The sequence below is a fragment of the Trichomycterus rosablanca genome, chromosome 2 (genome assembly GCF_030014385.1).
Source record: "Trichomycterus rosablanca isolate fTriRos1 chromosome 2, fTriRos1.hap1, whole genome shotgun sequence".
Taxonomy (NCBI): domain Eukaryota; kingdom Metazoa; phylum Chordata; class Actinopteri; order Siluriformes; family Trichomycteridae; genus Trichomycterus; species Trichomycterus rosablanca.
In genome coordinates this window covers 57,091,296-57,111,809 of record NC_085989.1, presented here as the reverse complement: position 1 = coordinate 57,111,809, position 20,514 = coordinate 57,091,296, and the positions used below count along the sequence as shown (strand labels likewise).

The following is a 20,514-nucleotide window of genomic DNA, read 5'->3' as shown; positions in this document are numbered from 1 at the left end:
AGGTGGAGCGGTCCGGGTCCTTTCTGTGTGGAGTTTGCATGTTCTCCCCGTGTCTGTGTGGGTTTCCTCCGGGTGCTCCGGTTTCCTCCCACAGTACAAAGACTGTGCAGTCAGGATAATTGAAGATACTAAAGGTTCCTCTGTGTGTTCGCCCGGGTTCGGACCCACTGCGACCCTGAACAGTGTAACGCGGTGGTAAAACACTGAATGAATGAATAACTTTTATTGTGAAACCTCTCTCGCCATGTCGGACCAGATCACGCGAGATTTCCTGCGAGAGTTGGTCAGTGTGAACGAGCCACGACAACAAAGATCCCGCGAGCGCAGCTGATGTGTTGGGACTAAAGTGAATCATCTGTAAGTACCATGTTCACTCATTCATTAAACTTCACTTTCTAATAATAATAACGCATCATAATAACACATCACACTGAGGATTTGAGGAGCTGCAGCTCTTTTCTTATTAAACACAAACTGCTAGCTGCTCCGCTCACTGTTGGCATCACACTTGATTCAGTACTGATCAACCGATTCATTTGAACCGATCCAGCAAAGGAATCAATTGATCCGAACTGATTCAGGGTTTCTTCTTTATTACACCACAGACACCAACCAGCCAATAAAATGAATCATCTTTATTTACTCAGCTCTCTTTTTGTTTTATATCTTGTCCATTATATCAGCTCCACTTACCATATAGAAGCACTTTGTAGTTCTACAATTACTGACTGTAGTCCATCTGTATTTCATGCTGTTCTTCAATGGTCAGGACCACCACAGGACCACCACAGAGCAGGTATTATTTAGGTGGTGGATCATTCTCAGCACTGCAGTGACACTGACATGGTGGTGGTGTGTTAGTGTGTGTTGTGCTGGTATGAGTGGATCTAAACACCTCACTGTAACTGCTGGACTGAGAATAGTCCACCAACCAAAAATATCCAGCCGACAGCGCCCCGTGGGCAGCGTCCTGTGACCACTGATGAACGTCTAGAAGATGACCGACTCAAACAGCAGCAATAGACGAGCGATCGTCTCTGACTTTACATCTACAAGGTGGACCGACTAGGTAGGAGCGTCTAATAGAGTGGACAGTGAGTGGACACGGTGTTTAAAAACTCCAGCAGCGCTGCTGTGTTTAGATCCACTCATACCAGCACAACACACACTAACACACCACCACCATGTCAGTGTCACTGCAGTGCTGAGAATGATCCACCACCTAAATAATACCTGCTCTGTGGGGGTCCTGACCATTGAAGAACAGCATGAAAGAGGGTAACAAAGCATGTAGAGAAACAGATGTACTACAGTCAGTAATTGTAGAACTACAAAGTGCTTCTATATGGTAAGTGGAGCTGATAAAATGGACAGTGAGAGTAGAAACCAGGAGGTGGTTTTAATGTTATGGCTGATAGGTGTATATATACATATGTACAGTACAACAAAATGCACAAATCTTTTCGCAGGTCCAACATTCTGCTTCCCAAAGATCCCGACAGAAAAAAAACCCCCACAGATTTCTTCTGTAATTCATCTGTGAATTTTCATTCACATATGTGAAGGTGAAATCTGGTGAAATGCCGAAATCCAGACATTTTTGGTAATTTGGAAATCCCGGTTGGATGCGTTTTGTAGGTCCAAAAAAAAGAGGACCTGTCCGGGAAAAAGAGGACGTATGGTCACCCTAGGTAAAGCTTTATGATAAAGGGTTGTTTGTAGATTAAGAGGTACATTTACCTTTTTGTCATTTAGCAGACGCTCTTATTCAGAGCGACTTACAGAAGAGCTTCCACAGTAAACATTAACTTACTCTAGTTAAGTAAACAACAGTTTGAGGATACAGATCTGCTAGAACAGTTTTTTTAAGGAAATATAGAAATAAGAGCATTAGTAACTACATTAGTTTTCAGCTTAAGTGTTTAGTAAAGAGGTGATGAAGGTTTTTAATCGTCTTTTCAAGACAGTGAGAGACTCAGATGCTTGGACGCACTTGCCCCTTTTCCACTGCTGTAGATCCGGCTCCGTTCCGATTCACGAACTTGATGTTGAACCGGTTCTGTGTGTTTCCACCAAAATAAAAAGGTTCCAGATAGAGAACTAGCGTCTAATCTGGCACCACAGAATTCTTGGTTTTTCAGTGTAAACAGTGACGTCATGTGTGGGCGTGTCACAGTGTCAACGACTTGAAAGACTCCCGATTACTAGAGATCCAGTCGTGTAGTGTGAACTGTACAGCGACCTGAACACTTGGAAAGTCGTGTGGCGTGAACTTGGCATAACAATGATTGGTTTTCTCATTTTCCAAACCAAGAAGAAGCACAGTTAAAATGAAAGTTGATGATGTATCAGTGTTTACTCTAGAATTTTAGCAGCGGCGGCACTTATAACCAGTACAGAGCTCTTAAGGCCAGTACAGAGACACTTATAACCAGTAATAATGGAGAGAAATTTAGTGTACCTGTGTGGTACTTTCAGTACTCCAAGTTACGCTTTTTTACGTAAAGCTTTTTCGATTCTCCCGAGCTGCAGAACCAGCACACGTGAAGTGAATCCAGCTAGACACAGATACATGTGGATCTTTTAGACTGGATTTGATGGATATTTCACACAGATGTTTATTCGTGTCGTGGAACTTTTGTGATGTCTTATCGCTCAAGTCGAGCGCCGAGCAAATCGGTCATTTGAGCCGAGAGTCGCGGTGAGATTGAAGCGCAAAACGCTTCCCACGTCAGTGAACTAAAGAAAACAACAACTGAGACAAACACGTCACGTCTTCTCATCACCGATACAGTTATTTGATGCTTTTGCATGAAAAACGCTCCGCATTACTCCACATCACGACTCTTCACGTTCTTTAAGTAACGCCCACCGTTGGTGACACGCGCTTGGTTTCCAGACACTGGTGGAAACGCGGGCTGTAAGACTGACCGGCTGTGAGTGCTTTGGGACGGGGGTATTTGCGGTTTCATGTAATTATATAAATTCTGATGGAGCGGCGGCAATAATTAAGCAGCGGCAGGCCGCCACCACAAAGTACATGTAGCGGAAGCACTGTGTATCGGCGATAAACATGCACCGTCTGAACTAACTACCAAGTTATTTACATGAGGTTAGCTTAGCTTGTTTGATTTTTCTATCCAATCATCTGCTTTCACTTTATTGTATGTTGTGAATTCACCTGGTGATTTATTAAAATTCCTGAACTTCTGTTTCACACTTTAGATCTTTCGTTATGGATCCAGTAGAAGTGGAACGACGTTCATTCAGTCCCGCGCACTCTCCGGATCCCGATTATGATTCCGATTCTGATCCTGACCGCTCGCAGGACTGGGTAGACGAGGACCACGCCTCCCATTTGGATCTACAGAGTGGAGAAATTCTGAAGGTCATAATCAAGGAAGAGGAAGCTGAGGATGAAGGTTACCACTGTGAGTAAAGAAAGGTGGCTTTAGGTTTTTACTGAGTAGTTAAACCGTCTCATCCGTTCCTAATACACTCGGTGAGACACCACATGATTCAGTTATTAAGTGATTTTTGATGAATCTACACACTCACATTTCTACCTTCACATGTTCACTTATTTTAGGTGAAGGAACGTTATCTCCTGTGGAGGATCTCTCCCCTGTGGAACATCTCTCCCCTGTAGAAGATCTCACCCCTGAAGACCAGCAGAATGGTGAATTCCAAAAGGAGCCTGTAAAAAAGGGAGAACAAGACCTCAGTAAGACTTTCCCTTCTCCTCTGGTGCTGAATTATTTCTTCTTCCTTTATTTGTCAGCATATTTGTTCTAATACTATAAAAAAAACAAGAACTAATATTACTGAGATCACTAGATTGTATGTGTAATGCCTCACGTGCTCAGCCTGGCATCACGCTTCCAGAGAAAACAGGTTGCAACAGGGGAACCAGCAAATCGTTGAGGAACAAACCGTGCTATATAATAACACTTCCACCTGGAGTCAATTAATACTCAGTAAGAAAATTACATTTATATTTCCGGCTATTAGCAGACGCTTTTATCCAAAGTGACTTACAGTTACAGTATATCTTGAGCAATTGAGGGTTAAGGGCCTTGCTCAAGGGCCCAAAAGCAGCAACCTGGCAGTGGTGGGGCTGATTACTTGTCCAGTACCTTCACCACTAGGCTACAGCTTGCGTGAGACAGTATGTGATTGTCGGTTCAGAGGAACCAACACGGCAGTCATCTGTGCCTCCATGCCTCCTCTGCTGGCCAGATTTGGGAAGGCAGAAGGACATGATTCCGTAAGCAAGCTACGCTGCCAATCTTTAAGGCAGGTGGGCTTGTTGCATGTATCAATCAAACAAAACAGTAAAATAGCGCAAGCGACCTGACCAGTATCATCTGCTTCCATGGGGTTGTAAAGCTTGCTTGACTGTGGACAGCTTTACTTTTGACAGTCTGGTTGGGCGTATTGTCTCCCAGCATGCAAAATTAAATATAAAGACGTAGGGAGCAGAATTTAGTCGATTTAATACAACATATGATCACGAATGCAGTCAACAAAGGATAAAATAATCACAATAAATTCTTTAAATGTCCTGACCATTCTAATCAACAACAAAACACCACAAAATGGACAGAACAACTAACAACCATCTAATAACTAGCAACCCACAACAAGCACTGTTTAGTCGTTCATTTGGCTTAGTGACAGGAATGTTGCTGGGGATCCTTGGTGGATTTTAGACTAGACCAGTGGTGTCCAAACTTTTTTTCTAGGAGGGCCAGATTTGATCATGTGAAAGTGCCCGGGGGCTGACAGTCCCTGATGAGATTATTTTAAACAATAAAATATACATATAATACTCTGTTATTTAATTATTTCATTTTCACACAGCGAACAACAACCAAACGTGAGCATTCAGGTGCCAAACATGGTTTGGGTTTGAACTATAACAATGCACGGCTACCTGTGGAGTATTTCCTGTCATACAGAACCATAAGACGAAAGAGAGAAAAAAAGATTCATATTGAACAATTTTGCTTAAGTTATCTGGCTACGTTTTTTGATGTAATTTTATGCATTAATAAAGCATCAAAACACAGATACGATTATTTCATAGATCTATTAAGAAAACCTTTTAATACTGTGTTGTGAAGAAACGACTGGGATATACTGTTCTAAAATAAAAGCGATAAGCCACGAGAGACGGTGCGTTACTGCGATTTTATCACGGGGAAGGTTGTTTTGCCTAAAACGTCTTTCCCCGGGATAAAATCATAGCAGTAACGCACCGTCTCTCGTGGCTTATTGCTTTTATAAAACGGCGTTCAACATAAAATATAATAAAATACAACAATGTTCAATTTATAAATGTTTTCATTTACAAAAACACTTACAATAAAGCATTCTTCCGCGACCCCACGTAGTCCGTTAACAGTGTTGCTAGGCAACATGAGGGCGAACATAACATTCGCTTTTTCTTTTCAGTGGCGTATTAATATGGAACGATGTGAGGCGGTCACAGGTGTGCGTTTATCGGGGATTATAAAACGGATAGTTCCGGTCCTGAAATCTGATTGGCTGAGCCGCGTTCGAAGCCGTTGTAAAATCCCCGATAAACGCACACCTAGGACCACCTCACATCATTCCATATTAATACGCCACTGAATAGAGAAAGTGAATGTTATGTTCGCCCTCATGTTGCCTAGCAACACGGTTAACGGACTACCTGGGGTCGAGGAAGAATGCTTTATTGTAAGTTTATACACAATAAATACATTTATGAATTAAACATTGTTGTATTTATTGTATTTTATGTTGACCGCCGTTTTATAAAAGCAATAAACCACTCGAGACGGTCTCTCATGGCTTATTGCTTTATTTTACAACGGCTTCGAACGCGGCTCAGCCAATCAGATTTTAGGACCGGAACTATCCGTTGTATAACACCATTTAAACCCCTATAAATACCTGAAACAATCAAGGTTCCAGACATTATAAGTTATTGACTGTAGCTATAAAAAAGTTTAATTGTGTTAATTAATACAGTCCATGTAAACGCTTCGTCCATCTAAATATCAGATACAAACTTCACAAATATAAATCATGTTTACAACCATGTGACTGAATAACCTGAATAAACTGTAGAGATGAAACATCACACAGCAAACGAGTTTCACTTCTGTCTCACACAGTAGCCGAGGGGAGGGAGGTGGAGATATGTGGTTTTGATGGACAGGTCTAGCAGCCAATGGAGATACTCGTTACAGAGAATGCGTGATTTCATTTATCTTTTCATTGGTCATTTTGATATTCGCTGTTATGGACAGACGGAGAGTTATACCCACCATCAACACATGTAAAAAAAAGTGAAAACCGCTAAAAGTGGAGATTTGCCATTGACTACTAGTGACATGGAGCACGTCTGTGCCCGAGTACGTCTTAGGTGTGGGTTAACTGATAATGTGGGTTATCTGATATTTATTTATGCATTTTCTTCCTCTTCTGGGGATCTCGATTGCATTCCAGGGGGTATATTTGCCTGCCCCTTCCGTCTTGTGCCTTCTCTTTTTGCCCGTGCTGCCGGTCTGCTAACCCAGTGGTCCCCAACCACCGAGCCGTGGGCAATTTATTACCAGGCCGCACGGAAAGAATAAATAATTAGAGATCGCCGCATCAGCATTTCCAACACACGGGTGTTAATCGTCTCGTATCACCCCCAGGTGGGAGCAGCGTCTCGCTGAAGTGAAAAAAAGCGCATTATTTTATTATATCTTATATGAAACCGGTCTGTTAGGGACCGCTGTGCTAACTGTGTTAGTCTGGTCTTCTCCCACCCAGCAGACCAATCTTGTCTGCCGATTGTGCCCGCTAGATGGCCAGAATCTCAGCGCTGGTGTGCTAGTGGAATATCCCGCCCCATATCTGAGAGTTTTTGATAATTATGCTAGATTTCTAGAATGTTTTTTATTGTACACTGTGTGCTCAGTGGAGGTCCTGAAACGTCCCACCTTTAGTCTGACCTAAAGAGTCTCTAAACCAGTCCAAACCCAGTGGGACCAGTTTGGTATCCAGTAAGTTTTGCACTTTTCTGGCTGGACGATTTAAAATTATAACGTTTTGCGTTTGAAATTTTTTGTGTCTTACAGTCCTGAACAACTCCCTGCTGCAGGTCTTCTCCTGCTCCCTGTGTCCACTTTCTTACTCCTCTCCAACGCACCTCCAAAAACACATCAAGAGATGCCACTGTGGTGCCCATGATGCCCTGCTGGAGTCAGGAGAAACAGGATATAAGAGCCTGATGCCCAACAGAAGCTCCAGCAGTCAGCAGATATACTCGGGTACTTTGAGCTCTACTGCCTCTCCTGGCCGGAGGCAGAAAGACATTTTCCTCTGCTCGGGTTGCGGGAAGAGCTTTAGTTACTGGAGCGCTCTTCAAAAACACCAGCGCATTCACGACGGAGAGCAGCCGTACCAGTGTTCATACTGTGTGAAGAGTTTTATAGACATTGGCTCTTTTACGAAACACCAGCGCATTCACACCGGAGAGAAACCCTATCAGTGCCCGCTGTGCGGGAAGAGTTTTACCAACCAGAGTAAACTCAAAGTGCACCATCGCATTCACACCGGGGAGAAACCCTATTCCTGTTCACACTGTGGGAAAAGCTTTAATCGGGCCGATAATCTCCAGACCCACCAGCGCATTCACACCGGGGAGAAACCGTATCACTGTTCGTTCTGCGGAAAGAGTTTCAGCGATGGCGGCTCTTTCTCGAAACACCAGCGCATTCACACCGGACGCAAACCGTACCAGTATTCGGCCTTCGGGAAGGGTTTAGGCGACGACGGCTCGTTCGCGACGCACCAGCGCGTTCACACCGGGGAGAAACCGTATCATTGTTCGGACTGTGGAAAGAGCTTCATCGCGGCGAGTTCTCTTCAAATCCACCAGCGCATTCACACCGGAGAGAAACCCTACGAGTGCGCACACTGCGGGAAGAGTTTTAATCGTGCCAATTCTCTCCAGAAACACCAGCGCATTCACACCGGAGAGAAGCCCTACGAGTGCTCGGACTGCGGCAAGCGCTTCAACCGGGCCAACTCCCTCCAGATCCACCAGCGCGTTCATACCGGAGAGAAACCGTTCTCCTGTTCGCAGTGCGGGAAGAGCTTCAACAACCAGAGCAATCTGAAAATCCACCAGCACATTCACAGCGGAGAGAAGTCGTACGAGTGCCCGCACTGTGACAAGAGCTTCAGTCAGCAGAGCAACCTCAAGCGGCACCTGCGCATTCACACCGGAGAGAAACCGTTCCAGTGTTTACAGTGCGGGAAGAGTTTCACTCGCAGCTATAATCTACAGAACCACCAGTGCATTCTGGGCTTTCAGGGTGAAGAGGAGGACGTGATTTAAAACTAAAAGTGTAACTACAGCTTTGCTCATCCAAAACGTTTAAGAAACACTAAAACACAAACGTCGGAGTTTTGCCTCGTACTGGTGCTTAGATGTAAACTGTAATTTTTACTTTTAAGTAGTTTTAGTTTTTTAATGCAGTATTAAAAGTAAGTCACAAATACACCGATCAGTCATAACATTAAAACCACCTCCTTACTGTCTATTTTATCAGCTCCACTTACCATATAGAAGCACTTTGTAGTACAATTACTGACTGTAGTCCATCTGTTTCTCTACATGCTTTGACCCCCCCACAGGACCCCCACAGAGCAGGTATTATTTAGGATCTATTTATCTATTTAGGATATTTAGGATTATATAGGATCATTCTCAGCACTGCAGTGACACTGACATGGTGCTGGTGTGTTAGTATGTGTTGTGCTGGTAACACCTCACTGTCACTGCTGGACTGAGAATCGTCCACCAACCAAAAAACATCCAGCCAACAGCGCCCCGTGTGCAGCGTCCTGTGACCACCGATGAAGGTCTAGAAGATGACCGACTCGAACAGCAGCAATAGATGAGCGATCGTCTCTGACTTTACATCTACAAGGTGGACCGACTAGGTAGGAGTGTCTAATAGAGTGGACAGTGAGTGGACCAGCACAACACACACTAACACACCAGCACCATGTCAGTGTCACTGCAGTGCTGAGAATCATCCAGCACCTAAATAATACCCGCTCTGTGGAGGTCCTGTGGGGGTCCTGACCATTAAAGTACAGCATGAAAGGGGGTAACAAAGCATGTAGAGAAACAGATGGACTTCAGTCAGTAATTGTAGAACTACAAAGTGCTCCTATGTGGTAAGTGGAGCTGATAAAATAGACAAGAAGGTGGTTTTAATGTTATGGCTGATCGGTGTATACAAGTACACTACATTTGTTCCAGACCAGGTCTCTGCACACCTCCAGGTCGAGGTCACTAAAAGGAAGAAGACGAGGAAGAAGAGGAGGCCGGTCTGGGCGTTTACGTTGCCAAACACTAAAATATTTGCCTATTTATCTTTAAGAGATCATAAAGTTGTACTTGGTGAAATAGCCATTTTTAACTTGTAGTAAGAAGGTGTGTAGTTGGCCCTGCTCCCTTTAGGTGTGAGGACAGTGACAACAGGTGATTACCTTCAATCTTCCTCCAACTACATCGATCTACTTAAGGGTGGAAGGTTTGTGCTAGCCCTGACCTCACAGAGCTTGAGATACGGGACTTTAGTGTAAATCATCATCAGTCCATCAGCCAACTCTTGTCTAGTTGCACTAGCAGACGGTTTAGACATTACTAAGACACTAAGATCATCTGGGACACGTGACATTAGTCCCATTGTTGTGTTTTACAGAGTTCACAGAGTTATGTTTTACTGTATCGTGTCTGATGTTTTTAACTCTTTTTCAGTCCGTCCTGGTAGGGTACCGTTTGTGGTACACGCGGTACACATCTCCTTCGTTGTGTAGTCTTTATTTACCCGAGTCTGTTTTGTGTTGTACGTCTGTCGACTTCGGCGTCTTCTTGTGACTCCTCACCAGTTTAAGGAGTTAATAAATAAGCTGCCTAACGTGGGGTTTCTACCCCCATTCAGTCCTTGTCTGTCCATTTATTTTTGCATTTAGGTACTATTTTGATTAGTCTGCCTGTTAATGGCTATTATTAAGATGTTAAAGAGGTAAACAAGAGCACTGGAGTTTGGAATAAAGCATCTCTGTGTGAACACAATACAACAACGATAAGTCCATCTGTTTCTCTACCTGCTTTGTTACCCCCTTTCATGCTGTTCTTCAATAGTCAGGACCCCCACAGAGCAGGTATTATTTAGGTGGTGGATCATTCTCAGCACTGCAGTGACACTGACATGGTGGTGGTGTGTTAGTGTGTGTTGTGCTGGTATGAGTGGAGTTTTTAAACAGTGTCCACTGTAGTTTTTTCCAGTGATAATAACCAGACCCGACCAGTTTGCCTTAGGAATTAAGAATCCCCCGTATTCAGCTGAAAGGCTTCAGACTATATCTGAACAGACCTTCCCCGAACTGTTTGCACTTGTGTATTTTATACCTTTCATCATGAAATGCATACAGTTCAGGGTATAGTCGCATTGGCTAATCACAAATGTCCATACGTTGACTATGCATTGTTCACGGGACCCACGAGGGTGAATTCTACATGATCCTACAGTCCTTTAAATAATGAAACTAATCTAGACAACTGACACAAGATAGATTCAGGACTTTAGGGACGATAATATCAGAGTTCACTCTTTATTTAACCCTTTAATGCATGGTGGTCACTACAGTGGACTTTCTAGGTGTGTAGGTTTTACTGTTATTGATGCATGACGGCCTTTTAAGGGGACGCTAGCAAACCATGTGGCCAATAATTGTTCAGCAAATCATTCCTCTACTAAAAGGCATCTTAGCTGGTTAATAACATTTGAGCACAAAAGGCAACATCTAAGAAGCAATACAATCACTGTGTTGTTCAAATATTAATTTTTTATAATGACCACAACAAACCACACGTCCACTAAAATGAACATCATGCATTCTGGGGATATTTCAACTACCTAATGTATTTTACTGTAGTAAATCCATATTATGGTGAAAATACACCTCAAACCAGACTATTTTTAATAGTATTAAATTAATATTTTTTATTTTGCATATCTGTGATTATATACAGAAGAGAATCACAAGGTTTCTTTGTACCATTTATACCTATATGAGATGTACTGAGATCAGATCTGAAAACTACTGGCCTCAGCTCAAGGAAGCAAAAAATACACACAGATGCCAAGATGCTCCATACACACAATAAACCAAGAACATCTGCTTGAAATATCTTGTGCCTTTGTGTCCCGGCTGCTTTTTTTCTGTTTTCACAGGACACTGGACTGTTCATGGTTTATCATAGCAGGTCCAGTACATATTAAAACATGATAGTATTTGTTGTACATCATTAAAAGTCTGTATTTAACTTCTAAATTTATTCATAAAAAATGTTGTTCTATTAATTTGGCTGTTAATGAAATATCACTCTCAGTGAAACTCAAATGCATCCTGTCCACCTGAGTGGACAACCCCAAAATCAGAAAAAGTTAGGACAGTATAAAAAATACAAATAATAAAAACACAGAGTTTCTTACATTGACTTTGACTTTTATTTGATGTCAGACAGGATGAACCTGAGATATTTCATCTTTTATCCACTCAACTTCATTTCATTTATTAATAAACATCCATTCCTGCATTTCAGGCCTGCTACACATTCCAAAAAAGTTGGGACGGGGGCAATTTAGGGCTCGTAATGAGGTGAAAAAACTCAATAATGATGTGATGTGAACAGGTGATTGTGATCATGGTTTGGTACAAAAGCAGCATCCAGGAAAGGCTGAGAGTCTCTGATGAGTAAAGATGATCAGAGGATCCAGTTTGTCCACAAATGTGTGAGAAAATGATTAAAATGTTTAAAAACAATCAGAGAGATTGGAAGGGATTTGCATGTTCTCCCTCTACAGTGCAGAATATCATTAAACCATTCAAGGAATCAGGAGGAATTTCAGTGTGTAAAGGTCAAGGGTGCGAGCTTAACCTGAACGCTCGTGATCTTCCATCCCTCAGACGGACGTCCAGCATTTTTCAACAAGACGATGCGAAACCAGCTGCTGCACACATTACAAAGGCGTGGCTGTGGAAGAAGAGGGTACGGGTGCTGGACTGGCCTGCCTGCAGTCCTGCCCTGTCCCTAATAGAGAACGTGTGGAGAATTTTGAAACAACAACGACCCCCCGTACTGTTACACATCTTAAGACGTGTTTGCAGGAAGAACGAGACAAAATAAAAGCTGAAACACTAAATCACTTGGTCTCCTCAGTGCCAAAACCTCTTTTAAGTGGTGAAAAGGAACGACAACATTACAAAGTGGTAAATGCTTTACTGTCCCAACTCTTTTTGGAATGTGTTGCAGGCCTGAATTGCAGGAATGGATGTTTATTAATAAACGAAATGAAGTCGAGCAGATAAAAGATGAAATATCTCAGGTTCATCCTGTCTGACATCAAATAAAAGTCAAAGTCAATGTAGGGAACTCTGTGTTTTTATTTATAATTTGCATTTTCCATGCTGTCCCAACTTTTTCTGATTTGGGGTTGAAGTACAATTAAAAAGCAGTTGAATAGTTTTATCAGCCTGAAAGGAAAGTGTAACCATTTTGGGAAAATTCTCTTGATTCATGTCATTACTTTTCTCAAAACAGTCCAGTAAAGATAAAGGAACTAGATGTATTTCTATAAAACTGTTCAATTTAAAAACGAAGAAACTGAATCAGTTTCGATTGATTCATTTAGTTGGATCGGTTTAAATGAGTCGGTTCATCAGTACTGAATCGTGTGTGATGCTAACAGTTAGCGGAGCAGCTAACAGTTCCTGAAAGCACCTCAAATCCTTTCAGTTATATTGTATTATGAACTCTAGTTTTATTATTAATTAGAATGTAATAAGTAAATGCATTAATATTTTACAGATGATTCACTTTTATGTAAACACATCAGTTGGTGCAGCGTCTTCATCTGTGGTGTATTATTGGGTTGTGAAGCAGATGAGGATCTGCACTAAAGCCACCTGCTGCACTGGAGAATAAAGATACCCTGGGCTAAAACAATTATGGTTAAATTTGATCATTTTCACCATTCTATACCCACAGCTTTAAAAACTTAAAGCTTGTGTATCAACATGACTCCAAACTGCCGGGTGGCTCGGTGGGTAGCACTGTCGCCTCACTGCAAGAAAGTCCTGACCACTGATGTCAGTTACTTAGTAACGCGTTACTCTAATCTGACCACATTTTATCAGTAACAAGTAATCTAACGAGTTACTATTTCCAATCCAGTAATCAGATTAAAGTTACTTATCCAAGTTACTGTGCGTTACTATTTTTGTCATTTTCCTTAGTAAAAAGATATATTTTTGCTTTGTTTTTGCGTCTCGGGGAGTGACGTCTGGCCTATGCGACAATTAAGTCACGAGCTGCGTCCGGAATCGCATACTTACAGAGTCTGTACTAGATTGGAGGAAGGATGCACTACTCGGCCGGTAAAAAAGTACTACATCCGCCATCCCACCAACGTCAAGTGATGATGTGGGGACGTGATGGCGTAATATCACCATAGTTAAAGACTCATCACAAATCCCACTCGCCAAAATTTAGGATATTTATCGTCTTTTTGTTATTTATTTGTCTTTAAAAAAATGTATTTTATTTATCTTACTTACACTTGTGAACACAGGACTCCGTTTTCCGCTATCTTTCTTGTTTCTTATTCTGCTTCAATCGCCTACGCAGCTCCAGTTGCATTATGGGATACATTAGCGGCCCACATTATATAACTAATAAAGTAACTTGTAATCTAACTTAGTTTCTTTTAAAATCAAGTAATCCATAAAGTAACTAAGTTACTTTTTAAAGGAGTAATCAGTAATCAGATTACTTTTTCAAGGTAACTATGCCATCACTGGTCCTGGGTTTGATTCCCAGGTGGGGCGGTCTGGGTCCTTTCTGTGTGGAGCATGTGGGGGCTAACAATGCATGTAGAGAAACAGGTGGACTACAGTCAGTAATTGTAGAACTACAATGTGCTTCTTCTATATGGTAAGTGGAGCAGTGTGTGAAGTGGACAGTGAGTGTAGAAACAAGGAGGTGGTTTTAATGTTATGGCTGATCGGTGTAGGAACACGTGTGGGAATTGTGTTCCTTTAGAGCCTTAAGCCTCTGGAAACAACTTACTTTCATCATGGATTACTTTCATCTGAACTGAAATACAATCAGCTATTTATAGTTGTCTTTAGATAGACATTAACATTTATTTAAAATATTAGGCCGTGGTAATTGATTGTTCTTATTCCATGTTGTGTGACTGTGGGTTATGTAGAATAAAGAGCATTAGAGAACGTATTCAATGTCTGAATTCAAAATAATTTTGAATTATGCAGAACAGAAGCAACAGTGTTAAATGCTGTTCTGGAACAGATAACATCTAAAGAATATAGAGTAGTGAAATCCAAACATTCCATAATAAACAGGTGAACTGGTAACAGGTGAAGGTGAAATCACAGATTTCTGGCAAACTTTAGGAAAGAATTGTTAAACCATTAAAAAAGAACATTTCTCTACACGAAACTAGGGTGGCACGGTGGCTAAGTGGGTAGCACTGCCACCTCACAGCAAGAAGGTCCTGGGCTCGATCCCCAGGTGGGACGGTCCTGGTTCTTTCTGTGTGGAGTTTGCATGTTCTCCCTGTGTCTGCGTGGGTTTCCTCCCACAGTCCAAAAACATGCAAGTGAGGTGAATTGGAGACACTAAATTGTCCATGACTGTGTTCGATATAATCTTGTGTAAAAAAAAGTGATGAATCTTGTGTAATGAGTAACTACCGTTCCTGTCATGAGTGTAACCATAGTGTAAAACATGGCGTTATAATCCTAATAAATAAACAAACAAACATGAAACTAAATAATTCAGGCCTTTCACCATCTACCGTACAGATCATGAAAAGATTCAGGGAACCCGGAGAAATCTCAGTCTGGCAAAAGAGGAAACCACAGTTGAATGCGTGTGACCTTTGAGCTCTTAGATGGCACTGCGTGAGAAACCGTCTTGATACTGTGATAAATATAGTCACATGTGCTCGTAAGTACTTCAGAAAACTCTTGTCCTTTAACCCAGTCCACTGCTGCGTCAATCTGAATCTGCAATCTGAAACTCTATTACGCAAAAACAAAGCCATACATCAATCATCTGCAGGACCTCAGATTAACTGCAAATTCTCTGAGCCTGAGATCATCTCAGATGAAGCAAAAACGGTGCTGTGGTCAGATAAAACGTCGGATTATATTTTTCTTTTATCAAATAAGGATTAAACAGAATTAACAAATCTTAGATCTCTCTTTTTGAAGCACTTTTTTTATGTCCCAGCTGTTTTGAAATTGGGTTTATGGTTTATAAATTGATGGTTTGATTAGTTGTGTGTATAAAGGAGCTCCAGTTGGTCTACACAGGGTCCTGGTCTCAACCCAACTCAACACTTTTGGGATTAATAAAACTTGAACATCCAGCAAAGCCTTCCCATCCCTTCTTATACTCTTAGCTCTAATATGGCTTCTCACACTGTGTGAATGCGCTGGTGGTTTGTGAGATTACCTTGGTTAGTAAAACTCTTCTCACATTGTGAGCACTGATACAGTTTCTCTCCAGTGTGAACGCGCTGGTGTCGAGTGAGAGCACTCTGAAAAGTAAAACTCTTCTCGCATTGTGAGCATTGATACGGTTTCTCTCCAGTGTGAATGTGCTGGTGGATTGTAAGATAACTTTGGTTAGTAAAACTCTTCTCGCATTGTGAGCACTGATATGGCCTCTCTCCAGTGTGAATGCGCTGGTGTTGTGTGAGAGCACTCTGAGCGGTATAACTCTTCTCGCACTGTAAGCACTGATATGGCTTCTCTCCAGTGTGAATGCGCTGGTGACATGTTAGCTCACCTCGCGCACTAAAACTCTTTCCACACTGTGTGCACTGATACGGTTTCTCTCCGGTGTGAATGTGCTGGTGGATTTTCAGACTACCCAGGTTACTAAAACTATTTCCACACTGCAGGCAGCAATATGGCTTCTCTCTTGTGAATGCGCTGATGTAGTTTCAGAGTATTTGGCATGCTAAAGGTCTTTCCACACTCTGAGCACTGATAAGGTTTCTCACCAGTGTGAATGCGCTGGTGGATTTTCAAACTATTCCGTTCAATAAACCTCTTTCCACACTGTGAGCACTGATAGGGTTTCTCTCCGGTGTGAATGCGCTGGTGTGTTTTAAAATACTGTAGACTACTAAAACTCTTTCCACATTGGGAGCAGTGATGAGGTTTCTCTCCAGTGTGAATGATTTCGTGGCTTTTCAAACTACCCTGTTGATTAAAGCTCTTTCCACACTTTGAGCACTGATACGGTCTCTCTCCAGTGTGAATGCGCTGGTGTGTTTTGAAATTACTCAGACAATTAAAACTCTTTTTACACTGTGTGCACTGATATGGTCTCTCCCCAGTGTGAATGCGCTGGTGGGTTTTAAGAGCACTCTGGAAACGGAAGCTCTTTCCACACTCTGAGCAGGAGTTGGTTTGTTTTTGCTTTTGTCTATTGGACTTCATCTTCAGAGTATCGGAGGACTTTTGTTGGCTCCTGGAGCTTCTGGTGGGCGTCAGATCTTAATATTCAGTCTCTTTGTGGTCCCTTGATGTGCTTGTGGAGATCTGGGGTTGTACAGGAAAGTAGACACAACGAGCAGGAGAAATCTTCGTTCACTTCTGAAACAGAAAAACAAACAGCATTTGAAAAACCACAAACAATTAAACAAGGTGGTTAGTAACAACATGTACAATTATTGTTTTGTTTTTTTTAGCTCGAGTGACATGGACCAGGACCAAGATTCTGTAATAAAGTAATGTAGTGCAGTGGTCCCCAACCACCAGGCTGTACACCGGTACCGGTCCGTGGGTCATTTGTTACCGGGCCGCACAGAAAGAATAAATAATTAGAGATCGCTACATCAGAAATGAAAACACTACTTTTTATGGGTGTTGTTGTCTCCAATCACCACTAGGTGGAAGCAGCGTCTCATTATATGGAAAAAAGCTCATTTGTGAGTAGTACAGTGATTGTATTTTGAACCCACAAAAGAGCGACTTCAGTCAGAACTCTTAAAATCAACAAAACCAAAAACACACGAAGCACTTTTAATGGATTACTTCAGTTTCTCTTCAATAACAGAGCTGCCTCCGTTCTCCTAGACAAACCACTATGTTCGTCTAATGTACTTTAACCAGAGAATATCCAATAGTCTCAAAACTGTGTCTTAAAAGAAAAACCCTCACATGTGGCAACCATAGCAAATTAAATGAATTTTAGAGAACATTGCCTGCATTCTCCACCATTTGTAAAGGTAGCTTTTCCAGAACTTATCACACACACACACACACACACACACACACACACACACACACACACACACACACAGGTGCAGATAGTTCTCTAGTTCCAAATGCAGAAATATTTATATTTACATTTTCGGCATTTAGCAGACGCTTTTATCCAAAGCGACTTACAATTATGACTGAACACAATTTTTTTGAGCAATTGAGGGTTAATTTCTACAGTTATTAACCACACATCAAAATACTGCTAATAGTTTTTACAGTACATAACAGTATTTTCCACTGCATCATGACAATTTTGCCTTATGCCAAATACTGAGTACAGAGATTTACTGTATTTTTTTACATTGAGGTAAATTACTGTAATTACCTTTGGCGCCAAATGATTTTATTGACAAGACAAGAGTTTTAAACTGACGTTGTTTGCCAAACGGTTCAGCTTCGGAACCATCACATTATCTCAACTTTTGTGGGAAGGAGTTCAGGAGAGGTGTACACTAGGGCTGGGCGATTTTCACGATTAATTCGGTTAATTGGCATGAACGTTTTCATCCGATGTTAGAATGTAACAATCGCGATTGTTTACACATTTTATATTTTCATTAAAATACCAACATGTCACGAAGCAGAAACTGACGAGACGCTCGCGGAATATAAATAAGGAAAAGTTTAATATAAAAAGGGCAAAAACGGTGTACAAAACCAGGTCACAGTCCAAAAAAAGCGAAACCAAAACAGTAAACGGAATATAAGAAGGATTCTACACGGTAACGGTTAGATTCAGTAATAAGGAGCGCAAACACGATCAGCAACACGAGACACAAACAGAAGAGTTTAATTAAGATTCACTGACACCGCTGAACTGAATCAAAATACATTTACTCGCGTTACTGTAATTAAGTAGTTTTGTGTACTTGTACTTTTTAAAGTAGATTTTAAAGCCTGTAATTTTACTTTTACTTAAGTAAGTTTTGTATTAAGAATTGTAGTTAGCTACATTTTAAATCACATCCGTTACTGAGGAAAAAAAAAAAAATCGCGATAGGGAGTCGAATCTTTTGGCTCGGTTCCTTGTAAAGAGCCATATGTAGGTAACACCTCCCAATTAAACACATTAAACATCCCTAAATGTTTTAAATGTTGTAACAATAAACAACTATTGTGAGATTTATATCCACTTATAGACACGCTCTTCTGTTAAATAAGTAAAGTTTACTCTGAGTACATTTTAAATGAATTACTTTTTACTTGAATAGATTTTTAAACTACAGTAGTAACTTTACTCGTACTCAAGTCAAAATGCATTAAAGTAGTAGTACTTTTACTCAAAAATGTTTTAGTACTCTTTAAACCTCTACTGACCGGGACATGTGATATAGTCACGTGAACATGGGAATTGTAGTCCATGTTGTTAGAAGCAGAACGTGCCCCCTCCATCCACCCCGCAAAGCACAAGAGGCTGAGCTGAGCTGAGTGATTACTTGATGCCCCCCAGTGTAGATACTGATACAGACTCACTAATTCCTAATGTAAGGAGGTTCTGCTGAACATTATTTAAAATAAAAGTTGTTTGTGAGCTATTCTTAGATATAGATAGATAAGGATATAAATAATTCAGATCTCTATTTTGTTTTAATTATTGTTAATTATTGTGATATCATTGTTATAAAGTTTGAGTCCCTTAAAAGGATAATTATAGGTGGTGATGTTACTATTTTTGCACTTCTGCAGCCTTTAATTACAATGCAAAAACAGAAATTTGAGTCTTATTTTAATTGCATTATTCAAGAACAAAAAAATCGAAATCGTAATCGACAATCGGGTATAATTTTAAAATAATCGAGATTTTTTTTTTTTGGCAAAATCGCCCAGCCCTAGTGTACACACAGAAACAGTTCGGCAGCTCGGCTATGATTCTATGGATGGATGGAGTCGCAGTGGAGCAGCAGAGGTGCTGACCCTTGAAGAGGATTTTTTACACCAAATCTGGGAACCAGCAAAAAATAAAGGTAAAAAGTGTACGACAGGTACGACAATAAATTATCGGGTCTATTGTGCACTACAGGAGTGTTAGCATTACTTGTCGGCAACTTTTTCCAGAGTAAAACCAAGTAAACGTTCCATTTTACAAATGACTGTGAATTTCATGTTTAAAAGCTAAGTTAGTCATTGTCTTTATGAACCTGTTGTGGTCAAGAGCAAAGTTTAGGTAAATTTACGACACGACAGCGCTAGCATAGTATCTAATCTCTGGATAGTGGTAATTTCTCTCATGCATAGAACTGTTAAAGATAATCTTTCTGTGATTACAGGTGAACAGTGTTCACTGTTAACAGAGACGCAGCTTAATAACACAATTCCCATATAAGGACTTAAAGCACTAACATAGTACAACAGACGTGGTCATGATTAAATCAAGTAACACAGTAGTAATAAGTACATGGAAACAGTCACATCCTATCTCACCTGTTCTTACAATAATAAACCTCTATTTAACACAGAGTTCAGGAAGATGCTTTTAGAACCGGAGCAAACAATGTCTCTTCTGTCTGAAAGAGTGTGAGGGCTATTACAGACTACAAAAGACATCCCCCATCTTTCAAACCCACTCAACAACTACCACAGACACTACAAATGGTCCATAAGGTGCCAGTCTTCTGTTCCATCCCCATACCTGTACAGTCACCCCCAATTCTCATTGTGTTCAGCAAGAGGTGAGAAACCATCAGTAATTATGAATCTTAAAAAAGCTGGTCAAGTCCACAACCTGGGATTTTTGTCCCACTAGAGCAGCGGTTCCCAAACTGGGGGGCGCGTCCCCTTTGGGGGGCGCAGAAGCATAACAGGGGGAGCACGTCTGACTGAAATTAAGCGCGGAACCAATGTTCTAACGTCGGATTTCTTTTTACGGTGGACGATAAACAAACCGTGTTTTCAGGTGTGTCAGGATTCATTCTGACACAGAGTCTAGATCGGGGAGTCCAATACATCTATCACTCAGAAGTACTACTATTTAGTAATATTCATGGCGCGCTACAAGTAAAAGCGCCTGCTGGCTCTGCGCATTCCAGTGTTGCCAGATTGGGCGATTATCCGCCAAATTGGGCGAATTTTGTTGGAAAACAATTT

General features: G+C 41.2%; 2 protein-coding genes across 2 annotated transcripts; one reads left to right on the top strand and one right to left on the bottom strand.

The window, feature by feature from the left end:
* Positions 1 to 244: 244 nt before the first annotated feature.
* LOC134302749 (zinc finger protein 883-like) lies at positions 245 to 8,497 on the top strand. Its single transcript, XM_062987946.1, has 5 exons — positions 245 to 283; positions 1,639 to 1,691; positions 3,226 to 3,431; positions 3,590 to 3,724; positions 7,119 to 8,497. The coding sequence occupies exons 1-5, from the start codon at positions 245 to 247 to the stop codon at positions 8,381 to 8,383; spliced, it is 1,698 nt and encodes a 565-aa protein (XP_062844016.1). The 3' UTR covers positions 8,384 to 8,497.
* A 6,488-nt stretch (positions 8,498 to 14,985) lies between these two features.
* LOC134302739 (gastrula zinc finger protein XlCGF71.1-like) lies at positions 14,986 to 16,404 on the bottom strand (the record flags this gene model as incomplete). Its single annotated transcript, XM_062987934.1, has 3 exons — positions 14,986 to 15,171; positions 15,669 to 16,041; positions 16,208 to 16,404. Coding segments are annotated over 3 exons (756 nt in total), but the record flags the coding sequence as incomplete, so codon positions are not given.
* Between the last annotated feature and the right edge of the window lie 4,110 nt (positions 16,405 to 20,514).

Coding starts and splice junctions, on each gene's coding strand:
- LOC134302749 (XM_062987946.1), top strand. CDS start 245: ATGTCGGACCAGATCACGCGAGATTTCCTGCGAGAGTTG. Junction 284..1,638: donor GAGATTTCCTGCGAGAGTTG/GTCAGTGTGAAC, acceptor TGCGTTTTGTAG/GTCCAAAAAAAAGAGGACCT. Junction 1,692..3,225: donor AGGACGTATGGTCACCCTAG/GTAAAGCTTTAT, acceptor TTCACACTTTAG/ATCTTTCGTTATGGATCCAG.